Genomic DNA, 20,579 nt, shown 5'->3' on the forward strand with positions numbered 1-20,579 from the left:
ACACCTCCCCCTCCCTCACCCTGACCACTCCCCTCCCTTCACCCAACCCACCTCTCACTCCACAAAATCACCGATTTTCAAAATACTAAATAAAAACAAGCAATCTTATATGGGTTTTAAAACCCATGAGGAAAGGAAGAGAACCATACCAAAATTGTGGCCATTGGTGGCAGAAAACGACCAGAATCAGCGAAGAAATTCAGCGGCAGCCGAAGCTTCTCGGCTTTCGATCCGGATTGTACAGCATCTGGATGAATGATTGGATCCCACAGGAAGGTCGGCGCTGCCAAGACGAAGAGATCCCGACCGGTCTCGCGTCGAGAGGTGGCCGGACAACGAAGATCTGGCCGGGTCGGGTCGCAGTCCGACTGGATTTATGCGGGTCTGCAATTTTTTTGGAGTCTTATTGGGGTGTGTTAAGGAAGAAGAGGTGTGTTAGTCTTTTCTCATTGGTTTTTTTTATTTATTAAGAAGCGTGTGCAAAAAAAAAAAGTGCAAATAGTAGCCTTCTAGTTTAATATTGCTGAGAGAAAAAAAATTTGTGAAATAAAGTAAATTAGTTGAATATTTGGTAAATTATATTTTTTAAAATAAAGTCCATTGATTTTAATTTTTAACTACTCAATTTTAATAATTTTTTAGTTTAAGTACCAAAATTAAATAGTATTTTACATTAGATACTAGTTGAAAAGTCAAACAAAATAATAAAGTAAAATTTACAAATATTACATCACATGCCACTACAATAAAATAAAAAAATATTACATCACAAATATTACATTAATTTATAGTATATTGTATTAAAAAAAAATCAATCTAGTCACAACTTAACTGTGACTGTCTTGGTAAATTGAAAGAGACAACTCACACCATTATACTATATATTATTTTGAGTAAAAGTATTGTTTTGACCTCTATTTATACTATATTATAGTATAATTTCTCTAAAAATAATTCAATTAAGTCACAACTTAACTGTGATTGTCTCACAACTTAAATGTGAATGTCGTTCAATCACAACTAAATTTGAAGATGTGAGTGTCGTACAGTCACAACTAAATGTGAAGTTGAGACTACATTAACAAATTTTCAATATAATATAAAAGGTTCAAGAACAATTTTGTCAAAACTTTATAAATTTTAACTAACACTCATCATATGTGGGTCAAATGACAAAAATGTCAAATGAAAAAGGCTCAAATCAAATGGGCTAACATATTTGTGACCTAATATAAAAAACTACATTTAAATTTAGTAGTTCAATTGAAATATTATATGGTCTTCATGCTATACCAAAAAATTATTGGAATTTGATATTTAATCCTAATTTTCTATTAAAAATATTGTAAGTAAAAAATAGTATCAAAGTATTTGATAAAGTTTAATGTAAAATTATTGTGTCTCTTTATAATTACTAAAATAGACATAATGCTGAAAGTTCTTTTGATTAATTTGTTTGGTAAAAACTAGGCATTTTACTGTTTATAATTTTTGGTCTACAAATTTATATTAACATTAAAAGTACTAAAAACAAAATAATTAAATAAGTATGTATATTATTTTTGTAGATATATTATAATTTTAATTGTGCAAATAAAATACCATAATTAATAATCAATATAAACTTAAGGATATATTGGGCAACTAAAATTTTTAATTATGAGGCACTATAGTTTTAAAAAAACAAGTGGTTCAAAATTGTAGTAAGTGACCTAAAATAATGAGGCACTTTAGTTTTGAATTTTTTACCAAATACCAAAATTATTGTGAATGACCTGAAATTATCATCCACAACTGCTTTTGGATGTCAAATAACAATCCCAAAGGAGCCCTTGCTATTATTATTGTTCCCTTCTTTTTTGTTCCTTCTTCTTTCTTTCTTTTTCTTTTTTTCTTTCAATTTCTTTTATCAATTTTTTTCATTCAATTTTCTTTTATCAATTTAGTGTAATGTTAATCTAAATTTCTAGATACTACTATTAAATTTATTTATTCATAACTTATACCATTTTTTATAAAATTCTACACCCATGTACAATTACATAAACAATTATGTGGTTCATCTTAAGTTGGGTTATATTAGTTTTGATTTAAGCATAATAGCAACAAAAAGACTTATCTCTTATATTGGAGAGGGTCTTTTACACAGGTGAGTGGATAGCTATTTTTCTTGTAAAATAATATAGAAAATTATGATTAAATACAAAATATCAATAGTTTTTCAATAAAGCAGCATAACACTGATTTTTTTTCAGTTTAGGTAATAATCTAGAGTAAGACATTTTGGATTAAGTCACAAATCAGTTTGTTATATAGTTGTGACTGTCGAATAGTCACAGTTGTGATTGAACTGTGACTGTTTCAAATTTATAAAAATTTAAATTTTTTAAGAGTTTAATACTTTTGATTTAGGCTTGGGGATAAAGTCATATAACTCAAAGACTAAACATTAAAGTTTAAGTTTTGCAAATATTGAAAAAACAACAAATCAATAAAAAAGCTATGACTGTTAGACAGTTACAGCTCGATATAACCATATTTTTTAAAATTGGTACCTAAACTGAAATTTAGTACCTAAAGTAAAATGACATAAATGTTTTAGTAGTTAAAATAAAAAAAATATTATAATTTGATACCTAAAATCAATGGACCTAAAATAATAATGTGAAATCCTCTCTTATAAAAGTACGATGTAGCAGCCTTCTCTAGTTCTACGGGAAAAATGAGTTCATCTGCCATACACACATATACCACAAGTACGAAAAATTATAGGGTATAACCAATATATCACCACGTGGTATAACCAATCCAACGTATAATAGTATTACTGGACGATGTGTTTATATTAGTAGGGTATAGTATTAATAACATCCACTCATATTATAACAAATAGACTGGTTATACCACGTGTCAATATAGCGGTTATACAGAATAATTTCTCCACAAGTACAATGATCTAGGGTGGAAAACTACAACCAACACTCACTCACTATCCAAATATCCAATGGTCAGATAAATGTCTGCATAGTAATTAGACGTGGTAAAATACGATGTGAGATAATCACTCTAATTAAATAGGTCAAATATAAGATAAACATGGCTACAAAAATTGGTTAACACATTATTTAGGTTTACAAATTGATTTAAGTAATTTGGTACAAGTAGTACAACTTGAATGATAACATTGGTTTTGAAAGCAAACTTGACATGAATATTCTTTCATGTGTAAATAAAACCCAAAAGTAGAATTAATGATGGTTCCTGCCACTAAAAACTTGTAAAGATAAAGAAAGAAGGAATCGCATACATTCCCCCTACAACTGAAATGAGTGATAGCAGCAACCTTGTCTTAAGTCATCATACACTTCATTTTTCTAAGCAAATTGCCAAATACTCATCCAAGCAATACACGAAACCTTGGGGCTTTGGGTGGGTGTGGCTTGCCCACTGCCAAATACAGTGATGATGATCATGAAGTGACTAATAAGTGAGTGGGTGTTTTTCCTTTTTCTTTTATTTTTCTCACATCATAGGAAAAAAAAAAATCTAAAAATCATGTAAAGGTGCAAATAACAAGAATGTAACTTAAAATTTGTGGGTTTGGTGACTGAGATGACTTAGCTTAATTGAACTGTAAATGAACATATAGAAAGCCAAAAGTAGAAGCGACAAGTACCATATACGATCATATATTATATGTTAATCGGGACAAATTTATCTTCAGTTGGAAGTACATTTATACCGAACCATAAGCTTACAAGAAAACCCATCAGAGGGAGGCTTCCAGCTCATTTGTGTGTTGCCTTCTACCGCTCCTAAGATCATCATATACCTCAATTTCAACACTCATCTCTTTCATTTGTGTACATGTATTAGATCCAATTTGTAATGTAATTTATGTGAAAAATATTGCACAATTATATTAAACATGATTAAAAGTTAGGGATAATTTGAGAATATTGATAGTGTTTTTCAAAATTTGAATGGATGGTGAGAAAGAGATGGGGAAGATGAGTAGGAATAGGAAGAAAATAAAAGTGGAAAATGGTATGGAAGGTAATTTGGAATAGAGAGGTGGAGGATTTGGTAAGGAAGAAGTGATGAATAATGATGAGAAAGAGGGGTAAAGTTAAGGTAAGAGGGAGGGTTTTAGGTTTAATGATTAGGTTTGTCAAAACCAAGGGGATGACTGATGAAAATGCGGTGGGTAATGATTTCACGTGTCTAGGGAAGCCAAGTTTTTAGTCATTTGGTGCATTTGGTGGTGGGTATAAATAAATCAAATTTATTATTATGCCTCATTATGATTATCATCATCATCATCGATTCCCTTCTTTTACGTGTGCATTCATTCCATTCCATTCCTTTACTTTACTCCGTGTGCTTGTGCGTGTGAATGTGTGATTGTGTGAATTGTCATTGCTTTTTTGAATCTTCAAGCTTCCTTTTGAATCTTAAAGCAATTGCGTGAGATTCACTGTGAATTGTCGCAGCCGAGTAGCTCATTCCAATTCCCACCTTCATTAACTGGTTGGGCGTTGGGCCGCTTGGCCCAGTAAGGCTGTCAAAGGAGTTTTAACTTGACTTGGGGTATTCAGGCTTTTGTGGACAAACAAACGATTGGGCTCCATTTTTTCTTGGCCCAATTGTGTCAGATGGTCCGGAAGAACTCCATGTTGTTACAAAAATCAGTGGATGAGTCTGACCACGTATTTTTACAGACCCACACATTATCATACATGCCAATATTCTCTCTAATTTAACAACTTATAACACCAAATAGGTATCGAGTTTTATCAAAAAGTCTCGACATTATTTTGGATATCCATTATTGACAACTTACAATACCGATTTGAGATTACGAACACTGTTGATGATTCTAATCTAAGATATTTTTCTAACAATCAGACTTAAATTTGATTTTTTAGATTAATAACCATTTGGTTTAGTGGATGACATCCAGTCCTTCTTTTATTAGAGATGGTTATAAGTTCAAAACTTATGTACGACTGTTGTTTAAAAAAACAGAAAAACTAGATTTTTGAGTAATAATTTATTAAGCTTAGATAAACATAATTTTTGGATTTTAAGTAAACATAAAATATTCAAATTGGATAAAGAAAAAGAGAAGGCTGGTTACAAGCTATATGGGTGATTGTACACCCCACGGCAAATACAAAGCTGCGTCGTTTCACGTGCCTCCCAATGCTTCATGGTAGCCATGAAATGTCTTTTCCCTTTTGTTGGGCCTGGCATCACCAAGCCGTTGAAGAACTAGCAAACTTTGAAGACGCTCCACAACGTTCTTCATTGTGGGCCGGTTTATTGGGAAAAATTCGATGCATTGCATTCCCAGCTCCGTAATTGCAATACCATCTTCACCAAGGTAACCCCAGTCTTCCTGTAGAGTTTTGTGGACAAGAGAGAAGTTGGGCCTGTATTCCTTCTTGGCCCAATACTGTACCAGACCATCCAAGCCCAACTGGGGATTTTCCAATCTCTCTGGCTCAAAAACTCTCTTGGCTATTAGGCCCAGGAGAATCACACCAAATGAATACACGTCGCAGCTTGTATGCCAATAAGTACCACCTGAAAATGAATTGTGTTACATTTGTTACATAAAAGTTTTTCACGCAAAACAGTCAGGTAGGTGGGCTTTCGAAAAAAGAACCTTTTGCGGCAAAAAATGGATCAACAAAGCCAATGGGATTTGGTATCTGCTTTTTTAGTGTAGTCATTTCACCAATGATTCCTCCACTGATGAGTCCAAAATCAGATAATTTTGGCTTGCAATCCTGAAAGAGAAAATCAAAGTAGAAGATTATTAGTAAGACCAAGTCAGGCTGCAGAAAGATGAAAACAAAGGCATTAGGTACAAAGTTACAAACCCAATCCAGCATTATATGAGATGTATTAATATTGAGGACCAGGTATGGCCTGTCCTTGCTGTGTAGAAATTCAAGGAGGCGTGCAAATTGGAGAAGTAGATTGATCCTTTGAACCCAGTTGAGATAATCTGTATGCATGAGTTGTATTAAGCAATTAGACAGCAGATATTATAGCCTACAAGAAATTGAAGCTTCAGAACATAAACAGAATATATGTACCTTTCAGGGTCAGATTATGCAGAGTGTCCCATGGATTGAGGTCATAGACAACACCCTTCACTTCCTTTTCACAGCAATAACCAATCAATTTCACCAAGTTGGGATGGCCATTTGTACTTGGGTGTGTTAGAAATTGAACTTCTTCCTGCAATCCAAATCAAACCCATTAATTGGCTAAACCTTGAGAGAGAGAGAGGTTTTACAAGTTACCTTAAGCATCAGAAAGTCATCATGTATGAATGATATGCAGCCTGATTTCTGATCCCATATTTTCACAGTAACTTGTCGACCTTCTGTTCCAACAAGTCCTTGCTTAATCTGTCCTCTATATAATTTGCCAAATTGGGTAAGGCCAATCAGATTGTTCTTGTTGAAATCGTTGGTGCATGCTTTCAAGTCCTCACATGTAAACACTACAAGCTTTGCTGCAGAATCCATTATCAGGATACAATATATTGCAACCTGTTTTCTTCTCCTTTATTCAACTTCAAAATTCTAGACCAAGTACAAAAAACTTTAAGATATTCCCAATATAATACCCCAAATTAATACCAGATGCATTCAACAAGATGGCCCTTGCCATTTGTATGATTTTTATATTTTGTTTCTCCCTTTGACTTTGTCGCTCTCAGTGTGAAAGTCCATTGGTTGACGTCAATCTGGCGAGATTGCCCAAACCAGTTCTTAAAGCTACAACTCAAAGAGAAGACAGGCACGACCCAGTTGTCAATCAACTGTGAGAAATTTAACCTTATTCTCACAGTAATCGATTATGTGACTAATCACAACAAATAATAATGATGGAAGGGAGAAAAATTTACTTATACGAGTCTATATATCCACTTTCTAACAAAATGTTCTCATATACTAGTTATGTGATTATTAAGGGATTAATGTCATTTTGCTCCCCAGACTATTACACATGTATCAGTTTGCTCCCCAGACTTTTAATTTGGAAAATTAAGGACCCTGACTTTTTCAATTTTGCCAATTAAGGTTATTCCGTCAATTTATACATTTTTCATCTAAAATTTCGAGATGATCAAGTAAAATTTAGCAAGAAATAAAAGAGAAAAAATGATGCATGAGGAAAAAATGATAAGATCTAATTGGAAGGGACCATTTTGCCCTCAAAGATTTGGATAAAAAATGTGTAAATTGACAAAAGAACCTCAATTGGCAAAATTGAAAAAGTCAGAGTCCTTAATTTTCCAAATTAGAAGTCTGGGGAGCAAACTGATACAAGTGTAATAGTCTGGGGAGCAAAATGGTAGTAATCCCGATTATTAATTGTGAGAGAATGAGTATAACTTATTTCATGCAAATTTTTTTTCGATAAAAAGATAAAGTAAGAAAATAATGCGGAACACATAAATCCATACAAAAAACTTTGCTTAAGAGTTAATCTCAAAACCCAACCCTTATATCCATTAAGAATTTAAGATTCCATCTTGCACACCATGCCTCGAACACTCTCCAACTCCTTGGTCTCAACCCTTTTACGTGATTTCCGAACCTCACATCGCTCCTCTTTTATATTTCCTCAAGTAAAAATCCCAGAGATCCTGCAATCCATGCTATAAATGAACATGAGGGACTAGATTGTACCTAAAAATCCATGACCCAACTAAATACGCCTCCTAAAGAAAGCAAGACATTCGTTCGTTGCCAAGTTTAACCTCCCTTGGTAGATACCCATGTATTAATTACCTTTACGGATGCACCAAATCCAACACATTTTAGGGGTTGGTGGTAAGTGAGGTTTTGTATACACTTGTAAGAATTTTTCATCAATTGGACTAGTAAAGGATATCTACGTTCATTAATTGCAACTCATGTCTTTTTTTTTTTCTAATTTTCTTTTTGTTTGGTACCTCAAAATCTCTTCACCTATTGTGTTTGAAAACCGTCCAATTCGATCTTCAACCACTTACATGGTAGAAAATGGAAACACTAGCACATATTTGGCTAGTGAAAACAAACAGAGAAGTATAAGAAAAGAGCATTTCTCTGAAGCCAAAATACTTTTCTTCCTTCAATTGCACAAGAAAAGATGTACTACTTGAAGGACTGTATGCATAAATAATAGAATCATACTATAAGGATGTTCTTGACTCTTGAGTTGGACTCACATCACATCCCATATTACATCAGCTACATTAGACGAATCTCAAAATATAGAATTATAGAATACACATAAATAAACAAAACTTTCTTTGTTTCGCATGCCAACAGCATTGCCCTGAAGTTGAACAACTTGGGAAGCTAATTTTAGACTGGACAATGTTTGGCTTGTGACAGAGACATGAGTTAACAAGTTCTCACCAACCAAAGCCCATGTCAAATCTCACCCTCACTTGTTTCTTAACAACATCTTCTTCTTCTTCTTTAACTCACTAATCCCATCTTCCTCCTCCTTTAAAGCCACCAATCCCATGGCAATTATTCTCACCCTCACTTCTTATCCCCATCCACATCTCCAGTATGGGATCTTTTGTGCAGAGTTCATCCCAAGATGAGGAACATATTTTCCGAAGCCGAAGACCAGCTGTCCAAGTACCTGACAATCTCACACTGCCAGAATTTGTGCTCAAAGATGCAGAGTTATATGCTGACAATGTTGCATTTGTGGAGGCTGTGACCGGAAAGAAAATTACTTATGGTGAGGTGGTTAGAAACACCAGGAGGTTTGCTAAGGCCTTGAGGTCTCTTGGCCTTAGAAAGGGGCAAGTGGTGGTTGTTGTTCTCCCAAATGTGGCTGAGTATGCCATAGTTGCTTTGGGAATAATGGCTGCTGGCGGCGTGTTTTCGGGAGCCAATCCATCGGGGCATGCATCCGAAATTAAGAAGCAGGTGGAGGCTGCTGATGCCAAGTTAATAGTAACAAATGTTGCAAGCTATGAAAAGGTAACGGTGTCAGATAAGAGCCACAATAATAATAAATATATTAATTATAGTGTAACAATTTCTAATTTCTAAGCCTTTGTGTTGAAATGAGCAGGTAAAAGCTTTAGGTGTACCAGTAATTGTGCTTGGTGAAGAACTTATTGAAGGTGCTATGAATTGGAACAATCTGCTTGAAGCAGCAGACCGTGCAGGCAATAAAACAAATAAGGAGGAAGTCCAGCAGAGTGATCTTTGTGCCCTTCCCTTCTCATCAGGCACAACAGGATTGTCCAAGGGTGTAATGCTGACTCACCGAAACCTTGTAGCTAACCTCTGCTCCACACTCTTCGGAGTAACCCCGGAAATGGTGGGTAAAGTCACTGTACTAGGACTAATTCCATTCTTTCACATCTATGGGATCACTGGAATATGTTGCGCCACGCTTAGAAACAAGGGAAAAGTGGTGGTGATGGGGAGATTCGAACTCCGGACCTTTCTGAATGCGTTGATCTCACAAGAGGTCACATTTGCGCCCATTGTGCCACCAATCATTTTGAACTTGGTTAAGAATCCAATAGTGGATGAATTTGATCTTAGCAAGCTCAAACTCCAGGCTGTTATGACTGCAGCAGCTCCACTTGCACCAGATCTCCTCACTGCTTTTGAAAACAAGTTCCCTGGTGTCCAAGTCCAAGAGGTGACACATTGTAAACAGCTTTCTTTTAACAAACAATGTGTAACAGACAATGTGTTTGTTCTAAATAGCTGGTTTTTACTTGTAGGCATATGGACTGACAGAACATAGCTGCATCACACTCACTCATGCAGAACTAGGTGCCAAAGCAAAGAAAAACTCAGTTGGGTTCATTCTTCCAAATATGCAAGTTAAATTCATCGACCCTGACACTGGTCGATCACTCCCCAGAAACACTCCTGGTGAAGTTTGTGTGTTAAGTCAATGTACAATGAAAGGTAAAGGAGAGAGTTTGAATATTGCATCAAATTTAATCATTTTAATCATATCATACCATATGCTTAATCATGTCACAAACTTTTCAGGTTACTACAACAATGAGGAGGAGACTGCGCGGACCATTGACAAGAATGGATGGCTTCACACTGGTGACATTGGCTTCATTGATGATGATGACAATGTCTTCATTGTAGATCGCATCAAGGAACTAATCAAGTACAAAGGTTTCCAAGTAAGATGGACTTCTCTTATGATCCTGAAGAAAATTTTCACTGACACAATATCAAGCACTTAGAAGATGTTCTGCTGAGTGGTAAAGCATTAGACTAGTTCACATTCCAATATAATTGCTTAATTAAGATATTTTCTCTGTTGTTTGAAGGTAGCTCCTGCTGAACTTGAGGCCATCCTTCTGACTCATCCCTCAGTTGAAGATGTAGCAGTAGTCCCGTAAGTAGAGTAAAACTTTCTTATCACGGCGTATACACCATGTGTCTGTTCTCTTTTATTAGCACGTGATGAGAGAGACAAATACAAAAAGTGTATACACCCGTTTAGATTCAGAGTTATATTGTATATAATAAGTGTATACATGCAAGAAACTAAGGTGTCCTGGAATTTCAGACTGCCAGATGAGGAGGCTGGGGAGATTCCAGCAGCATGTGTTGTGATGGTAGCTGGTGCAAAAGAGAGTGAAGAAGAAATGATAAAGTTTGTGGCCTCAAATGTTGCACAATACAAGAAAGTGAGAGTGGTGCACTTCGTGGACACCATCCCTAAATCACCCTCTGGCAAAATTATGAGGAGGCTGATCAAAGAGACCCTGATAGAAAAGATGAAGGCATGCAATTAATAATTCAAAACTTTTCACCTGCTAGTACTCCAAATTAATAACATGAATGGGTTTGCACTTTACATACATAATTCAGACATTAAACGACTATATGTATCATCCAAGATAACTATGCCGTATGAGATGACCAATTATTGAGATGTGATATATATGGCAAACAATTATTAATGAAAGCATCATCATACCAGCAAATTATAAAGAATAAATTAAAACAAAAACAAAACGAAAAAGTTCGGAGAAGAGTAGTTGGACAGGTTGATTGCATCATACATTTTGAACATCAAGAATTTGACCGACCAGTACAATCGACTCTTAATCCACAATGAAAAGTTTTATGATACAAACAAGTATGATATATACATGTATTTTAAACTTTTCAATTTTGATGGATTTATATTTTTATATTTATGATATAGATTTATATATCGTTACGTACACTTGCATGTAACTGGTGTATATCCTCACACTCTCATAACATCTTTTTACATGTTAGTAATGTGACCATTTATTATGAGAGTGTAGGTATATACAACTCATTATATATAAGTTTTTTTTTTCTATTGGTATGTTATACATAGTTAGTATAATAAGAGAGAAACTTTCTTGTAATATAGAGAAAGCTGACTTAATATCTCAATCCATTAACATGATAACATCTATATTTTTATACTTCATCACATACAAATTTCTCTAATTAAAAAAAAACAAAATTTGAGATGCTAAATCAGCCCTTAACCCTGTTACAGAGAGTTTTTCTCTCATAAAATTAAGGACTAATCTTGAATGGAGTTATTGGTGTATTGACTCTGCAACAATGACCGTACCAATCCAAGGAAGATGAACAGGTCCAGGGATATAAATATTATGGGACCATACTTGTCGCTTCTATTGAGCAATTAAATTGATCATGTCCCAGTGGGCAAAAAACAAAATTTGATCATGCCCCAATCTGTAGGGAGTACTAATTATTCCAACTGAATTGAGGCAACAACTTGGATGCAGGACCACACAATTTATATAACAATTATTTTTTTTTCTTTTTGTAAAAAAATTATATAATAATCATTTTCTTAGTTTATTAGTTTATAACTTTATATAATAATCTTCTCCCTCTCTGAAAATAGCTCCATAATGAAGTAATAGCCAATAGCCAGCCATATTTCTATGCCTATGCGGCTGACCGTTGCTTTCAGATTTTAATTTAAAACAATGAATTAGCGAATGAAAATTGAAAATGAACGGTAGTAATTAATGAACAATTTGTGAACGTGCTCACGTGGACCCTCTCAGCATGAGATCTTGAAACTGAATTTTATTATGTTATCTGATGAATTAATATAATTGTTCCTGTTGGCCAAAAAAAAAAAATTGTTCCCATTTGCCAACCTCAATCCACACGAACTATGAGTGAGTCTTCAGTGAGCATGCCTCATACAAGATTTATCCCACGAACTATTGTTTAATTAAACACACAAGTTGGTTTTGCCCAATTAACAAAAAACAAACCCCAACTCAGTCACTCTCTTTGTCCAAGGAATAAGTTATTTATTCCTTCAATCACATCCCGTGTTGATTTTATATTTTTATGTATCTTTAATTATAATTAATCCTAACATAGGGACCCCCTCCAAGTCTTTTTGTTAGAGTATCATACTGTCAACTAGGACAAGTTGGTGATACAAGACACATTCTTAAGTTTACTTTCCTTAAACAAACCAAAATTCCCAGTTAAACAAACAAACCACATTACATTTTTTAGCTTATTCTCGTCTTTAAATTAACAAAATTTTCACATGACACCTCAGCCACACAAAAAAGTATAGCTATTGGAAGGTAAATTTTTTCTCTCTAACAAATAAGATAATAATACTAAAAAATAGAATGGAAAATGTAATGGTAGTTTCGGTTGACCAAGATACCTTGCAGTCACTTTTGCAAAAAGATAATAATTTTTGTAAGACAATTAAACTATGTTATATGTTTCATCAAAAAAATAAAAAAAACTATGTTATATGTCATCATATTGATGTGGTATAATTATTCGCTACACTTGCTTATAACATCAACATTTCGTGAATTAATTTGACACAAATTTTAATTACAAAATTATTTGGCGACACATTTTTAATATTACAGAGCACTGAATGTAATTAATGGTTAGTTCTAGTTTTATGATTCTAAAATAATATCTCAAGTAATGTGGATGTGTTTCATTTACACATGACTTACTATAAAAAAAAAATATTTTGTTTGGCCAATACTATAAGTCTATAAAGTTCATTTATTTCATAACAAATAAAACAATAACTCTTACAATCACATATTATTTAAAATCTATAACATATAAATTTAATCATGCTATGATTATACATAGAGTAAGTTTTATTGCGGATGAACAGTAAATAAGTATGAATGCGAACGTCGACATGGTGCGGACACGGTGTCGACACACAAAATTGAGATGTGTTGCAGCTAGTTAATGATGTGTCGACACCATATCTACACTATAGCGGCGCCCACGTTCATTTTTATTTACTGTTCATCTGCATTAAAGTGTCGCTTTAATACATTATCGCCAAAAATGTATTCTTCGTATGAACAACTATTGAATCATAAATAATTGATTCATAATTGAATCCTTTTTCTCATACCAAGGAGCCGGGTCGACTCCGGTTGGACCGGCCAGTCAAGATTTGTCGCTTTTGATGGTTGCGTTTAGTGAGGAGGGTCTACAAAAGTTGAAAACTGCCAAGGGCCCAAAAGCAAAGCAAAAGTTAAAATACGCACAAACACAATATAATTGTGTGTGTGTGTGTGTGTGTGAGAGGAAGAGGTGGTACAAAGTCTCTTCGGTCTTTACAATGAAAGCAAAGCAAGGCCTTGAAGAAAGGTTGAAAGGAATGGGTATGCCAGAAAATGCTGCTTTTGTTTAATACTCCAAAACTTCTCTGCAAGACTGCAACCTTCCACAAACCACCAGGTAATAAGCTCAGTAAGCTCTTCAGCTTGCAATCATTTTCGCTTTTTCCACTTTCTTCTTTTTTCTCTGTACCTGTATTTCTATAATTCCATTATAAAAATGTAATCTTTGTCCGATTTTTCTTCGCTTTCTCTCTTTTTCCTCTGTTACTGTTCTGTATAACTGGATTTGGGAACTTTGGGAAAATGGTGAACAGCGGTGGCTCTGCTTCTGCTGACTTTCGATTTCGATTTGTGTTTTTGGGTGAAAAAGATGTAATTATTAGATGCGAAGTTGCCGAAATTTCTAAGTTTGGCGAAGCAATTGTAAAGTTTTTTTTTTTTTGGAACAACAGTTTCTCGATATTTCCATAATATGAGGTCTGACTTTATTTGGGAAAGAAAATATGGTCTTTTTTTCCCTTCTTCCTCCCAAAAAATATGCTTTTTCTTCGTCTTGTACCTGAAAATTATTGAGCTACTTTGGACATGTGGGTTAAAAGCAATCTTATGGGGTCTGGTTTCAGTTCCAAATACGTAAAATAAAAATTACTAGTATTTAGTAAAGTTGAAATAAAAAAGAAATTTTTTTTTTTTTATCCTTTTCTTTTTGGCCGGGGAATGCGGCATTATATACCCATTTGATTATCGTATTGAGTTTGCTGAATTTTCTTGGTGACTAAGAAGGAAGAGGCTTGGGTTTGTTTGGAGAATTTCAGAGCAATTGGGTTTAAAGTTTAAGCGTTAGTTGATAGAATGATAGGCTGTGGTGGGTGGGTCTTATTCAATGACCGACTTCAAGAGAATGCGATGGAATTGAGAATGTGAATTATTGGAGCAAAAAGGTTTGGAAAGTACAAGGTATTTTAAGTAAAGGCATGTAAAAAGAAAAACATTATTAAGAATAATTGAAGAGAGAGAGAGAGAGAGAGAGGTAGTAGCTATATAAAGGTGGTAAATTTCATATGGGTTGGTGGGTAACAGTAAGTTTAGCATGAACTTCACCCCAAATTTTGTAGGGAAATGAGGAACACTTGCCAATCTTACTGGGGTTCAAGATGATTGTAGTGTCTGAATGGTGGGGACTTGTTGAAGTACTAGATTGGGAAGTGATGACTGGGATACGTGGGATACAGACTATTCAGTGGGTGAGGTTTGGATTTATGTAATCAGATTCTTTGTTTTGGTCGACTCCAGTAGATGGGGGATTGTTAAAGCTATGCCTTAAAATCTGGAAACCATTTATTGGTTTTACAGGAAAGGAAATTTATAGCTACAGAAGATTATCGGTTGTAGAATGATTCCTCTGCAATGGGATGCTTCAGTCGGTTATTTATTTAATTCCCTTTTCTGCATCATTTGAGCTTGGTAGTTGGGCAGATCTGAACAGCCTTGCTTGTATAACTCATCAAAACTCGGAAGGGGGAACCAGTGTTCAACATTGTTCCTTGTAAGAGGTATTTAGGATTTGCTTTCTTTTGTAGCTTGGGTCCTCTGAAACAGTGAAGCCGCGCCACTCCAATATGCATGTTCTTGTTCTTTGACATTGTTTATTGACTATTCAATTAATGTTTTCATGTACTCCTTCAATTTCTTTGCTTCATTGGTGCTTTTATATATATATATATACTTATGTGGTAGTTATAACTTGTATCATATATGTTTGCAGCATCTCTTGACCAGTTGCATTTGCATCATCTGAGGAAGATTTTGAAGAATTTTTATGAATTCTCTGTTGCTGATGGAGTGGAATGAAAAACCTCCTTCACTATGGGACTGGGAGAACCTTTTCATGTTTGGTGCAAAAGTAACTGACAATCCTAAGAAGCTTCAACCAACAGACTGGGGTATTGAAGGAGAAAGAGGAATGAACTCTGAATCTTTCTATTCACCTGGGGGCGATGGGGGTAGTGGTGTCTCTGGGTCTGATTTAGGAGATGCTTCATCAAAGAGTTCGAAATCAGCTTCTGTTAATTCTTCAGTTGGGGAAAGTAAGAAATCCAACTTCAACCTTGAGGCCTTTGAAGGTTTCCCGGATTTTGCTGATAAAAAAGAATCAGCTAAAGCTGAAGCCCTTGGATGTTCTCCAAGTCATGAGGTTTCAGCTGGCTCTGGTGAGCCATTGCTCAGTCTAAAGCTTGGTAAGCGGATGTACTTTGAAGATGTTTGTGCAGGAAATAATTCTAAGAACTCTTCTCTTTCTGTAATTTCCACGTCAATGGCAACAAAGGCAAAGAGATTGAAGTCCACTGGTCAGAGTACATTTGCAACACGCTGCCAAGTTGAAGGCTGCAACCTTGATCTGTCGTCAGCCAAAGATTACCATCGCAAACATAGGATTTGTGAGAATCATTCCAAATCTCCAAAGGTCATTGTAGATGGTGTGGAACGTCGGTTTTGCCAGCAGTGTAGCAGGTAAAGCTAGTTATAGACTGCTTGGAAGATAATGAAACCCAGCAGTTACTTGTTTTCTGACTATTGTTTTATTGCTTGTTCTTACCGTAGCCTAAAGATCCTCTAGACAGTCATACTCATCTACATGTCTTAATTATAACAATGATTTATTCTTTAATTGTTCAATCAATATGAGCTTCAGTTCCTTCTTGGCTTCTAACATATAGATCTTGATCTGCAAAATACTTTGTGCTGTCAAAGGTTCCATGGCCTTTCTGAATTTGATGAAAAGAAGCGAAGCTGCCGCAGGCGACTTTCTGATCACAATGCAAGGCGCCGCAAACCACAGCCAGAAGCAGTGCGAAATCCAGCAAGGCTGTCTTCATCACTGTATAGCACAGGTTTTAAACTCATACTTAAATATTTTCTGGTTCTTCAAGCTGCTTACATACACCAGATCATGATATAACATAACCACTTTTAATTGAAACTGTACAGTTTTGTTTTTGTTTTAAACTCATCAAGGATGCAAATATTTTAAATTGTTTTTTGTTTTTGTTTTCACATGTGACTTTAATATTTATTTATGCTTGAGCTTTTCCTGAATTTTAAATATTAATAAGTAAAGCCCATCCAAATCCTTGTGGAAGTAAACCCAGGCTTTTTTTTTTTCTTGCCATAAATAAATGGAATTAACGGGCCTCATACAGTGTTCCAACTTCTTGATTGGTCACATGCTGTTTCTCTAGTGTAATCCTTTTAATTTGTGATGGAATTATTTGGTAAAGATTCATATTAAGAATCATTCAAAACATCAATTGAATTACTACCTTTGGGTGCTACAGCTGCTACGCTGCATGGGATATCCATCCTTGAGAGATATGCCATGCACAATATTAATCATTTGGCATGCTTTCAGATTAGAGTTAATATTTAGAGTTGTACAATCATATTTGTATTAAATGGTTGCTATCAATTAAATCTGTGCTGGTTTTGCTTACCTATGCAGATGAGAGGCAACAGATGAACCTTGTTTTGGACCATACTTACACAAGGCATGGTACAAATTTAGCATGGGATGGCGCATCCAGCTTCAAGTTTGCACAAACAAAAGAATATTTTCCAAATCCTGCAAAAGGAGGAGGCACTACCAGGCAGCTAAATTTACCCAACAACGAAATTCCAGGTTCCATAACCATGCTTTATCATGATTCCAGTAAGCTGTCACCGTCTAAGGGCACAGCGGCTGAGGTTCTCAACCGAGGTCTATTCTTAATCAGATTGGAACTAGCCTTATGATTCATGATTGTTTGCTTTAACTGTCAATCTTGTCTTAGGTTTTATTTGTTTTCTTTCGAAAGAAATCCGTGCATACTCCAGTTACCTATGTAAATATATTGCGCCATCGTAGTGTATATATCATTCATACCTGTTAAAAGGTCATGTAACTTTTATTTGGTGATGGGTTTGCAGGTCCTGAAGAATCTATGATCTCTTTCAATGTGGATGCAACGCAGGATCTTCATCGTGCTCTCTCTCTTCTGTCAACGAGTTCTTGGGTTTCATGCGAAGGGAAGCCCGTTTCACTTGATAATGCCAACCACGGTAATCATGCCAACATGCCTCAACCTGTGATGCATGCAATGACCCAAGGCATGCCAGTCTCTTCAGAGTACTGGCAAACTGAACATCCATCATCCCTTGATACCCAAGGGCATGTCTCCCATTCACAGAGTAATGGCAGCAACCACTTTCAAGACCTTCATCTGTTCAAAGGGCCGTATGAATTTGGCTATCACACCAACCAATTCAATTAACTTACATCAGATAACTGTTCTTTTAGCCATATAATGCCACACTTGTTAAGGTTAGTTCCTTTTCCAGAGTCTGTTTTGCATATCCTATCTGGTGTCCTGTTAAAAAGGCATGTATTATCAAATTTAAATATCTGATGATGGTTGACATGGCTATTGTTTTTTATTTTTTTTAATACACTAATGGGAGTTTTATGTCCAGGATCTAGACGCTTCTATTCAGCTACGGCCAAGATTTCATATCATGGGTGCGAATTGAATAGTTCAATCTAGTTCTACTATTTCCTTGTTATGTCATACAATATAATTTGACAATTTGTAATTTGGATTTGGTCTGTTGTTGGCATACTGCTTTACATATGTAGTTTTTTCTTTAACCTGACTTGAATGCTATATGGAATATTGGAACCTTAAAGAGGTTGGTACTTGGTAGCCAATCTCAGTGAATTCCCTCAGTTTTCCTCTTTTCCTCTTGCCTTGGGTAGCACATCAAATTGAAGGCCGACTACCCATATGCTTAGATTTCCTTGGGTACCATGAACTTCAAACGAACCCACGTCAATCATCTTATAAGAGCCTTGTGGGCATTTCATTTATTTATTTGTCATTTCTATTTTACTTTTTTGTCAAACGATATTAGGGACGTGTGATTTGAACCCATTACCTCAGATGTATGCTGGTAAATATACTTTAACTACTTGCCCGGTTGCCCCTACAATTTCTTATGTAAACAAAGATTTGATTAAATGCATGTGAACCTACTGAGCTCCTGAAAATGCAACTTAAATATGAATTTATTTAAGATATCAATTTTCTTTCATCACTTTCTCTCTTTAAGCAACTAGAAATTGCAGACCAATTTTTTTTCTAATAGCAATTGCAGACCTAATTTAGATAAAAGATGTACATTTGCAAAGTATTAAACTTGTCACTGAAGGTGTGATTTCAAGGTTCTTATTGATGCAATTACACAAAGAGGACAAATCCCATAGAATTTTATATCAGTCTTGTGGGACATTGCTTTAATCATGAAGTCCTTTACTCAAAGTTTCCATCAGGCGCATTTACTGGGAAGCAAATTCCCTTACTATATAGATCTTAAAATTTAGGTTTAATATCGATTTACCACCCAAAACTGTAACTCATTCTTATATTGCCACCTGAAAGATTTTTTGTCTCAAATTACCACCTCTAACTTACATCCGTATCCCATTTTACCTTGTTCCGTCAATAATTTTGTTAACAATGCTGACTTGGCCGTTAATGTTGACGTGGCGCGCTGGATGTGCGCCATGTGTCACATCTTTGCTTTTATTTTCGTATTTTTATATTTTTTAATTTTTATAAACTTTGAAAATTAATTAAAAATAGATCCGAACTCAGAAAAATTTATAGGGACTCATCTTGACTAGCAGTCTAGCACTAATTTACAATAGGATTAAATTACCAATTTGCCCTCTAAAAATTTTCAAAAAAATTGGAAAATCCAAATTTATTTCTAAAAAATTAAAATAAATTTCCATTTATTAAATAAATTCTAGAATTTTTCATAAACTTTCGGACGAATTCTTAAAAATATTTTGAAAATTACCAAAAGCCTGTTTTAGAGAATTATTTCGACTTTACAGAAATTCTAAAATTTATTTTATAGAAAGAAATTTATTTTCCTCTAAGACCAAGAGATCTTTTGGGTAGCAAGTGTTCACGAGAAATGTATTGTTAGTTTTTAGAAGACTAACGGTACAGACCTCATATTTTTTGGAGTACGGGAAATTATCCTATGATTTTTCAAAGAGTAGAATATTTTAATTTTCTAGAAATAAATTTGAACTTCCCAAATTTTTTGAAAATTTTTAGAGGAAAAATTGGTATTTTGATCTCATAATAAATTAGTACTAGTCAAGACAAGTCCATATAAATTTTTTGTGTATTTTTCTGAATTTGGAGATATTTTTAATTAATTTTCAAAGTTTATAAAAATTAGAAAATACAATAAAAAATGTGACACGTGGCACACATCTAGCGCGCCACATCAACATTAACGGCCAAGTCAGCATTTTTAACAGAATTGTTGACGGAACAAGATAAATGGAACACAGATGTAAGTTACAGGTAATAATTTAAGACAAAAAAAAACTTTTAAGTGACAATGTAAAAATGAGTTATAATTTTATGTGGTAAATCGATAATTAAACCCAAAATTTATATGTATTACGTCCGAATCGGACTGGATAGATGTGTTCAGTTGTAATCAGTTTTGTTTCAATACAATTTCCTTTTTTCAGGAAAGAAAAAAAAAATCCGATTAACAGTGTCTTTAATTAAATACTTTAGAAATGGCACCCATTTCTAGCATTTTCTTCCCGCCAAGCTTTCATTAGCTGCGCGGCCTCCCAGTCCAATCCAACCGGTTGAGCAAAACAGTAAACATGGAAATGGGCTCTGTTGCCCAGGATAAGATGGGCTAAACATTTCATGAATATTTAATAACAATTTTACCTCTATAAAATATTAAATTACTTGAAAAAAGCCAACTTTTAATTCCTTTAAAAGAATGAGTAGCCCAAATTTTTATCACTGACCTCGCTATTTAT

The 20,579-nt window shown here is 34.7% G+C and overlaps 3 protein-coding genes across 5 annotated transcripts; 2 read left to right on the forward strand and 1 right to left on the reverse strand.

The window, feature by feature from the left end:
* Positions 1–5,191: 5,191 nt before the first annotated feature.
* Positions 5,192–6,545, reverse strand: LOC147294700 (serine/threonine-protein kinase BIK1-like). The gene is made up of 5 exons (XM_086231209.1): positions 6,318–6,545; positions 6,108–6,252; positions 5,889–6,016; positions 5,672–5,795; positions 5,192–5,589 (listed from the first exon to the last, which is right to left on the reverse strand). The coding sequence occupies exons 1-5, from the start codon at positions 6,543–6,545 to the stop codon at positions 5,192–5,194; spliced, it is 1,023 nt and encodes a 340-aa protein (XP_086087335.1).
* Positions 6,546–8,591: 2,046 nt separating this feature from the next.
* Positions 8,592–10,819, forward strand: ACOS5 (acyl-CoA synthetase 5). The gene is made up of 6 exons (XM_086231210.1): positions 8,592–9,014; positions 9,109–9,690; positions 9,776–9,965; positions 10,053–10,198; positions 10,349–10,416; positions 10,591–10,819. The coding sequence occupies exons 1-6, from the start codon at positions 8,592–8,594 to the stop codon at positions 10,817–10,819; spliced, it is 1,638 nt and encodes a 545-aa protein (XP_086087336.1).
* Positions 10,820–13,647: 2,828 nt separating this feature from the next.
* Positions 13,648–18,432, forward strand: LOC147294702 (squamosa promoter-binding-like protein 2). 3 transcript variants are annotated; one of them, XM_086230749.1, is made up of 6 exons: positions 13,648–13,799; positions 15,447–16,192; positions 16,433–16,572; positions 17,181–17,435; positions 17,645–18,038; positions 18,188–18,432. In XM_086230749.1, exons 2-5 carry the CDS (start codon positions 15,501–15,503, stop codon positions 17,986–17,988), a joined length of 1,431 nt encoding a protein of 476 aa, XP_086086875.1. In that variant the 5' UTR covers positions 13,648–13,799; positions 15,447–15,500; the 3' UTR covers positions 17,989–18,038; positions 18,188–18,432. The 3 variants fall into 3 exon arrangements, with proteins under 3 accessions (XP_086086875.1, XP_086086877.1, XP_086086876.1); XM_086230751.1 differs by having other exon boundaries at positions 17,181–17,357; XM_086230750.1 differs by lacking the exon at positions 13,648–13,799 and adding an exon at positions 14,667–15,234.
* The last annotated feature ends 2,147 nt before the right edge of the window (positions 18,433–20,579 follow it).

This window comes from Dryas octopetala, chromosome 2, assembly GCF_963921425.1.
Source record: "Dryas octopetala chromosome 2, drDryOcto1.1, whole genome shotgun sequence".
In the NCBI taxonomy this organism is placed as follows: domain Eukaryota; kingdom Viridiplantae; phylum Streptophyta; class Magnoliopsida; order Rosales; family Rosaceae; genus Dryas; species Dryas octopetala.